General features: G+C 48.2%; 1 protein-coding gene and 1 gene segment (V, D, J or C); one reads left to right on the forward strand and one right to left on the reverse strand.

The window, feature by feature from the left end:
* Nucleotides 1-1,722: 1,722 nt before the first annotated feature.
* On the forward strand, nucleotides 1,723-2,512 carry LOC128971502 (T cell receptor beta variable 30-like). The segment is given in 2 exon segments: nucleotides 1,723-1,765; nucleotides 2,214-2,512. Coding segments are annotated over 2 exon segments (342 nt in total).
* A 2,712-nt stretch (nucleotides 2,513-5,224) lies between these two features.
* LOC128971459 (trypsin I-P38-like) lies at nucleotides 5,225-8,397 on the reverse strand. The gene is made up of 5 exons (XM_054387022.1): nucleotides 8,358-8,397; nucleotides 7,521-7,695; nucleotides 6,789-7,042; nucleotides 5,889-6,025; nucleotides 5,225-5,374 (listed from the first exon to the last, which is right to left on the reverse strand). Exons 1-5 carry the CDS (start codon nucleotides 8,395-8,397, stop codon nucleotides 5,225-5,227), a joined length of 756 nt encoding a protein of 251 aa, XP_054242997.1.
* Nucleotides 8,398-8,964: the final 567 nt, after the last annotated feature.

Below are 8,964 nucleotides of genomic sequence, written 5' to 3' on the forward strand. Positions count from 1 at the left end.
CCTGGATGCTTTTTTTGGACAGAAACTGCCTGGGAATGTTTCCTGCCTATTGAAGATGGATTGTAAGTTCACCTGCTGATCTGAAGAGCTGTGCCATTCCCTCCACTGCTCCCCAGCCTGTCGTGTTGCCTCTAAGTCTCTCCTCTACCACACAGTGCCTAGTTCAAGTTTTTTCCATTTTTAACTTCTTCCCAGCATTTCTCCTTTTCCATTCCAGCACTGGCTCTGGAACAGTCCCCAGACACAGTGATACGACAAGACCAGTCGGTGAATCTGAGCTGTTCCAAGAAGAAATCCTCCAGCACAGCTATGTACTGGTACAAGATGCCTTTGGGGAAGGACTCCAGGCTGATCATAGTGGCTTCTGCACTAGCGGGTGGTAAAGCAGATGTTGAGGAGAATTTCAAAAGCCATTTCAAGAGCAGCGAGATACAAGGAGACAGGATAGAGCTCTTGATAGAGCATGCCTTCCTCAATGACTCTGGCACCTATTACTGTGCGGAGAGTGAGGCACAGTGGCTGGGCTGCTGAGGGAGCTGAGCGCAAACCTCTCCCTGCACAAAAGGGACCTGCTTTTTTCCTCACAAATGCTGCATGAGGCAAGATGATTCCTTTCCACTCATTACCTCCTCTGCTTTCTAGCCTTCCCTCCATCCTCTTGCCCGGCCTTCTCTCCTTGCTGCCCCTTTCCTCCTTCATTTAACTCATTACATTATATTCATACAGGGGAACATCTTCACTGCAAAGCCCATGACAACTTTCAGCAGTCAGGCACTTGCTCTCTTTTATGGGTTAACCTTCCCCTGCCACACGTTGCTGGGCCCACAGCATGGGCACAGGCATGCAGAGGCTCCATCTGGCCTCTGATGCACAGAACCAGGGTACACGAACTGGGAGCCTTACTTCCTGCCTGCAGTGATTACCCCCAGCCTTGGGTTGGTGAACGAGGCTCATGCAGAGAAGACAGATGTTTTTTCCAGCTCTGTCCATTCTCATCCTTCTGCTCCTGTGCAGAATTCTGCAAAAGGGAGATGAGCAGTCAGCTCTTCTCTTCTGGAGAAGGCTAAGTCTGTACCATCACGTCCCATGGTAAACTTGCTGCACGGTGAAGTCTCCCTAGAGGTAGACCCAGTACCGAGCCAAAGGTAGCCTTTTCTCTCCTTGAGATCTCCCTTTGGAGGAAAAGAAGAGCAGTCACAGAAATCCTCTCTCCCATGATACAAACAGACACCAGGATGAGCAGTCAGCAGTGTTTCCCATACCTGGGCAGCATAATGAGGGGCACTGGGATAAGCTGAGAAGATTCCACATGGCAGCTTGCAGAGCAGGGAGTCTCTGAGCGTGAGGGTGTCTAGAGGGGAGACTCAGCACAGACACAAACATGCATTTCTGAGTTCTCTTTCTCTTCCCTTCATTTGGTGCCTCTGTGCTGTGCACGCACTCAGGCAGCCCCATCATGCTCCTGTGATAACACTTTGCCTCCTGCCCATATACACACCCACACATACATACAGCAGGAAGTTGGTGGAGCAGGATGCGTGCACTTGATGCCTGCATGCAGATGCCACTCCCCACTGTTCTCAGCCAGCCAGCTGCTCTCACTCATTGCCCTGCCCACCTGTCCACAAGAGACATCTCTCTTGCTCAACCTCTCCTCTTCATGAATCTTCCTGCCTGTGTCATCACCACGGGCAGGTTGCTGGAAGGAGGTGGCCTTTCTCCATGGTTCTCCAGTGGTTCCTTATGACCATCCTGGTGCCTGTTGGTAAGCAAGTTTCCCTTCCACTTGAACAGCTGCACTGGAGTTGCTGCAGCTCCCTCAGCTGTCTAGCCAGTTGCTGGCAGTGCCCCATTCCCCAAGACTTCCAGGAAGAGGATGGGCAATGAACAAGATGATCTTTTCCTCCACCTCTTTAGTCTGAAAATTCTACAGATCTACAAAATTAGGTTTTTTTGGTTTTTCTTTTTAAACCCATCTTAATATTTCAGATGAGAGTACTAAAGGAATTATTTTCCCAACAAATTTTCTGTTTTATTTGAAGCTGGTTTGTGGAGTTTTATTTCTCATGCATGTCTCTCTCAGAGAAATGGAACACTGTCCCATAGCTTGCTGATATCATTAGCCACCCTATCCCATATCATGCTTCAAAGAAGTGCTTTCATGCCCCTTTCAACATATTTCACTCCTCCCATTGCTTCCCTTCTCTTTGCAGGCCAGGCACTTCAATCGCCAGACATGGTTGTCCGAGTGGGAGACTCTGTGACTCTGGACTGCTCCCAAAAGACAAATGCATTCTTGACCATGTACTGGTATAAATTGCCCATGGGGAAGGATGCCACCCTGCAGTTGGTTGTATACTCAATGGAAGGTGGCACAGCAGAGATTGAGAAGGAATTCAGAAACCGCATCCAGAGCAGCGGGACGAAGGGCAGCCGCTTATCTATGAAGATAGATCATGCCCTACTCAATGACTCTGGCACATACTTCTGTGCTGAGCAAGACACACAGTGACTGCAAAGCCAGAGCAGCACAGCACAAACCTTTCCATGCAGACAGGGATCTGGCCATAGCACATGCACAACCCTCTATTTGACAGTACCAAATTTCTGCTCTTGCCCTCCAGCCCTGCCTGCATAAAGTAAGAGCTGGTACAGTCTGCTTCTCTTCCACTTGGCTCTAATTTTTTTCCTATTCTATCCCACCTCAGAAACACCTTTTGACCCTTTTTACCTATATACACTGCCTTGCCTCATTTCTCTTCTTTCCATAGATTTCCTTTCACTTTACTGCTCTACTCATTCTGTCCCTTTCTCCTGTGTCCTCTCTCTCACCTATTTCTCTCCTGGTTTCTTATGTTTAAGCATATTTTTAAAACATGCCTGTTTTTGTCCAATCTGTTGAGCTTCACAAAACTCTTATCAGTTCATTTACCCATCTAGTTGAGGTCCCTCTGGATGATAGCAGTCTTCCCAGTTTTGCATTGCCTGCTGGGGGTGCTCTGTCCCATTTTGCAGGTCCTTAACAAGCACGTTACATACTATTGGCAAATCAGTAACATAGCATTAACAACTCAGCCCTGTGCTACACCTCTTGTGACCAGCCTCCAGCTGGACTTCATGTGCTGGTTACAACCCTTGGAGCCTGGCACTTTGGTCACACACCTTACTCCCCACTTATCTAGCCAGTATTTCATCAGAGTGCATATGAAGAAGTGATGGTGAGAGATGGTGTCAGATGAACTCTGCACATGTCTGTTGCTCTTTTTAGACAACACAGAGGAGAAAACAACTTTGTAAGTGTGCTGGTTTGGGGCCAGACAGATCTTCTCTTGCCCCGAAAGGGACAAAAGAATAAGACTCACACAAACGGATTGGAGAGTGATGGAAAGTTTAAATGGAAAAGCAATTGGTGAAGCTACAGAAGACTACAAAGTATAGTGGCAAAGAATATCCCAAAGCGTACAGAACCCCTCACAGAATTCCCAAAGCTTCCCAATCCTCCTTTCCTCCCACCTGAGGGTATACCCAAAACCCCCAGGGCTCTTTCTTCCCCCTCCCACTGCTAGGCAAGTCTCAGGCTGGCCAGGTCTGAGACTGCCTCCCCCCTCCATTCTCCTCCTGGCATTAGGCCTAGACAGGCCTAAGAGGCCTGAGATACTCCCCCGGCATTACCCGATAAGAGAGAGCATCTCCCATGGGAGCAGAGAGGGAAGAAAGAGGAAGAGAATGACTCTGCAGATGGCTTTATAGGGCGCAGGATTTATGGGTAGAAATACGCCGTTTCCTGTGTCCACCCCTCTGGGTGGGCACCCACGACACCAGAGGTGTATCCCATGTAGCAGTGGCAGGGGGCACCCAGCCCAAACTGCCACAGTAAGCTACCTCTTTTCATGGCACAGTCCACTGCAGGCATTAGTGATGCTCTAACCATGTAAGAGGGGAAGTCCTATGAGGATATTCCATCAATCTGAAAATCAGAAATGGCCTAAACTCTGGGAAATGGAATTCTTCTTTACCCACTGGAGGCCTTAATGATTTGTGAGAGAAAGTGACAGAGGACTGAGGCTGATTCCAGACTGTTCTTCTCAACGTTCCTGTCTGCCATATTTCAGAATGCACTAATGATAGTATTTCTTTGACCCTATTTTCATCTCATTATTTCTTCATCATATGCTCTCCTCTGTCCTCCAAAATTTTTCTCTCCTTTCTCCTAACATACCAGGCAAAGATATCAACCACCCCCAACTTACAGTAGTCAGAGAAGGATACATGGTCAGGGCATCACAGGTCAGGGCATCACAGGTCAGGGAATCTGTGTCTGTTAACGCTCTCAAATAAGAATTCTGTCTCCTGATGGAAACACACTGAAGGGAAGGATGCTGGGCTAGAGCTCAGGGCTTTTTCTGGAAAGGGCAAATACTGAGAAGGGATTCATCCAATGCTTCCAGAGCAATAGGACACAGAGCTACGGTCTGACCCTGTTTGTACATTGGGCCTATCTCAACAGTGTTAGGAGATACCTACACATCCCACTGGCAACTTTATCACCTTTTGCATGGACTTCCAATTTCAGTGCTAGATGGGGTCAGGAGGAGTTAAAAGCAGAAGCCAGGAATATCCATGTCCTTTTGAATCTTTCAGGATAACCGGGCAGTCCCAACACAAGCAGTTAACTGAGTAGAATGGTGTAGACAACAGCCTCAGTGGCATAAGTACAAGAAGAGAGCAAGCTCTAGCAAGAGGTTGTGCCATTCACCAAGAAGAGCTTTTGAGGAGGTTCCACTAGGGACTCTTCAGTCATACCTTTGAGAGTGGGAGTGGGGGCAATGGTGAGCGCTTGTGTGGCTGCCTGCTGTTTTCTACAGCAGGAGTGTGCTGCCTGCAGACTCTCTCAGCTGCTTTAAGCAGTTTTGTAGCCCCTAACTACATGCTGATAAACAGCAAAGATGTTCTGCTCCAGAAATGGCTGCATGTGTCTGATGGAAATGTCTGCAAAATGGTCCAAAATCCTGCCAGCTGAGAGGCACTACAAATATTAAATATTTTGCCCAGAGTGACATTCCCTCCCTCTGTCCTCTGTATCTCACCCTATGGAGGTACCCAGAGATATGCTGCACAAATAAGTTGTGTCTGAAGATTTTATTTTTGTATAGTCTTGCCATGACCTGTCCTGCAATGGAAAAAAATGTGGAAGAGGAAAAGGAGGTCACAGAGTGAGAGTGTCTCAGTTGGCAGCAATAGTTGATTTGATCCAGGAGACGTAATTGCAGACCTTGGTGTAAACCCCAGGGTAGCCTTCCCTTGCACATCCAATACCCCAGGAAACAATGCCCTGGAGCTGTCCGTTGCAGACTACTGGACCGCCAGAATCGACCTGTGCACATGAAGAATGAGGATATTCAGCAAATGGTATCAGTGTAAGTGATGAGCAAGAACACTGCAGAAATTCAAGGGAGCTCCACTGTGCTTTTCCAATTGCCAGGTGTGCTCCTTTTCCAGACTGGATGAATCTTGGAATACTGGCTCTTCATTTCTCAGTGACTCCAGAATGAACATTTGCATCCTAAGCTCTAAAGTTCTTGGAATTACCATTGACTCTCTAGTGCAGCACTCCTCCCTTTTCAATAGCCTAAGGGGCAAGAGGTGGCATAGTCTGCTTGTGGAGATTTAGGGCAGAGGTATTTGCTTCCTCAGAAAAGGGCCAATGGCTAACTGAGGGGAAAAACCTAGCCTCACTCAAGAAGCAGCTCTCACCTGAAGTCTCCCCTGTTGATCATAAAAACAACATTCAGCTGCAGAGAGTATTAGTGGATTCTCCAATAGGATGGCTCCTCTACTGGCAAAAGACAGGAGAGAAAGCTATGGGAAAGGAGAGGCAGATGTTTTACCTGGCAGGAGTCTTTTCCTCCCTCCAGGAATCCGACACATATCATGTTGTCTGTGATTTGCCCAGGGTAGGCTTGGGAGCAGGCACTTGCAGAGAGTACAGGAGCCTTCAGGCACTGCAAGTCATCTGGGAAGTTACCTACAAGAAAAGGAGGAGAGGTGGTTGATGACATCTTCCAGTTTACTGGCAGAAACATAATCACTAAACATGCAGTTTGAGTGGTCTTTTGTTCTCTGAACTGGCATCACAGCATGGATTCCTTTTGTTTAGATGGAACAGCTTCTGCCATAGGACAATGCCCTGTCCTACCCTGCAGCTATGTGAATTTTTCAGATACCTGGAAAACTATCGATTGGCAAGCACAGAGCTAAGAGCTACTCTTGTGGCACAGATGCTGGGAGGAACCGAGGGCCTCAGGAAAACCACCATCCCCTGCAGCACAGGCTTAATTGTCATCAGTGCATTAGACACCAGTCGCCAGCCAGACCTCTGACAACTGGTGTGAGAGAATGGAACTGTCCTGCAGGAATTTTAGATCCAGTTGTGGACTTGGACCTCGTTGGCGGAGAACCGACAGCCCTGTGGATCTTAGTTGAGTGCTTGGCACTGTGCAGCTACCTGTGCCAGGCCACAGAAGTTGTGGCAGCAAGAGGCTGCTGTTGAATGGAGCATGGATGACTCGAGTGAGTCCAGGTTTGGAACACCAAACAAGAGGAAGGACTTTGCAAAAGCTTGTCTTTAAAGCAGGTAAATGAAAACTGCCCTACACAAATGGATCACCCCAAACTCTCTGTCCCACAGCACTTCTCTGTGCTTAGGCTGTACTGCTTGGACTTAATTGTGAGGCCCTAGAGTGTCTCCAGGGCCCTCATGATGCTGTACATTCCCAGAGGCTACTCACTGCCGCTGCTGAGTGTGTTGCCCCAGCCAGAGATCAGGCATGTGGTGCCTGCTGTCACACAGCTAGTAGGCAGAGGAACTGTCTGGACAGCTCTGTTCAGCTTGGCTGGTGTGGCAAGCTTGATGAGCATGATGTCATTGTCCAGGGTTGAGCTGCTGTAGCGGGGGTTGCGGATGACTTTAGCTGAATTAATGAACTGCTGAGTGGACTCCGTGGCTGCCAGGTTGTTTTTGCCGAGCTGCACCTGGATACGACTGCAGAAGAGAAGGAATGGCCACATCCATTACTGCTCCTGACAGGGCATGGGCAAGCTCCCTGCCACCATAGGCACTCCCTTCACCACTGCTGTTGTAGCAGCTGCAGGTGGAACACATAACAGTGCTTTACTCAAGCATTCTGGAAAAGGGCAAACTGCCTTTACCTTGACCACATTTGTCTTCCTGTTCTGCACTGACTATCTTTTACCAAGAGTAGTGCCACAGCCCATACCTGGCTATGAGATTATCACATTGCCATTTCAGAAAGTGCTCTGCATGCACAGAAACACTTGCAGGAGTGGAAAAGCCCTTCAGATGCCTCAGCCCAGCTTCCTGAATGAGCCACCCATTCCTTGGTTGTCCCCTGTCACGCCGGAGTCACTTACGTATCTGGATCTCAAAGCTCGGAATACCTGCTGGCAGGGAACTGGAAGAAAGAAGCAGGCTATGGAAGCAGAAATTTTATTCCACTCACGACTTGTAGCAGTGAGCAGCTGAGAGGACCCACTGGCTGCTGATGAGAGAACCTCCACAGAAGTGATACCCAGAATTCAGGGACACCTGATAGGGAACAGAGTTCTTTGCACAGGTGTAGCCTCCCACGATCTTGTCATCATCATCATCATCATCACCGCTGATGGGATAGGCAACTGGGAGAGAAGAAGAGGCACATGTCAGCATCTGGCATAAGGAATCCTGTGCCCCTGTGCCTGACTGAAGCACCTCACTTGTAGGCTCTGCTTCCACAAAGACTCAGAGTAGCAGTGGTGGGGAAGTCTAACGGACACTCATTTGCTGCTCCCTAAAACAATGCCATCAGGGTTAGAAGCAGATGGGTCTCACACACCTGCATCTCAAGCACTGGCTGCTAGTCCCAGGGCGTCTGTGCCAGGATGCTGCCCGCAGTAGCGGTCGATAGGGGACCGAGTGCAGGTACAACACAGGTCTGCAGTGGCATTTCCTCGGCACGCTCGCCCTCAGCTCACACATTTACAGCAGCTCCAGGACTTTCTGGGCCTGGGCATTATCTTTGTATTTCAGAGTCCTTAAGAGAGAGGCAGTCTGGTTTTTTGAGGCTATGGCCATGTTTCAGCAGTCCTGCATCAGAAACCCCTGGGAAGGGATTCATTCCTCTTTCTGTGACACGAGTGGTGATCAACAGGCAGCAGTCAAAAGAGGTTGTAGGCTCTGCCTTAGAACTTGTGCAAGCTGAAACTGAATTTCACTTTGGCAGCACACACTACCTTGTGAGTTTGCTCAGAAAATGAGCTTCCTTACACACTGCAACAACAGGAGTGAAAAACATACTCACCAGCCACACCCAGAAAGGCCAGCAACAGTATGTGCTTCATGGTCTCCACACGACCTCAAGCCTGGAGAGGTGGACTGCAAGTGTGAGCTGCTAGAAATACACTTTCTGAAATGGCCTTATCTCCCATCCAAGGCTTTTTTCCAGGCAAAAATTACATAGTGGAAAATTCAAAGCTCCAAATGTGGGCACTGGTAGAAAGTACAAATAGCATATCAGTTAATCATAAACCTTCCTTAGGATAGAGAGCTATTTTAAAATTATTTCAGAAGGCAGCCTTCCCTTTGGAAATACTTTTGGGCTTTGGAAGATCTGTGGTTGCTGGTCTGCATCATTCTCACATGCAGCACCTGTTGAGAGCAGCCTTCACACCCCTTTGAGCTTCCTCTGTGCTGATGGTGTTGTCCTTAAAAATGTGAAGTTTTTGCTGGAAGCTGTAAGTTGCAGCTAATGAACCCTAAGACACTTCTGCATTTATTCTGAAACAAACAAAGCCAAGTCCAAAACTTCTCAGTGCTGTTAAGTTCATTTGAGCAAATTCCTTTTCTTGATTGGAGTGTGTGTGTGCTTATCATATAGGACACAATCTTTTCCCAAAGGAAAACGTTCA

Source organism: Indicator indicator, chromosome 14 (genome assembly GCF_027791375.1).
Source record: "Indicator indicator isolate 239-I01 chromosome 14, UM_Iind_1.1, whole genome shotgun sequence".
Classification (NCBI taxonomy): Eukaryota; Metazoa; Chordata; class Aves; order Piciformes; family Indicatoridae; genus Indicator; species Indicator indicator.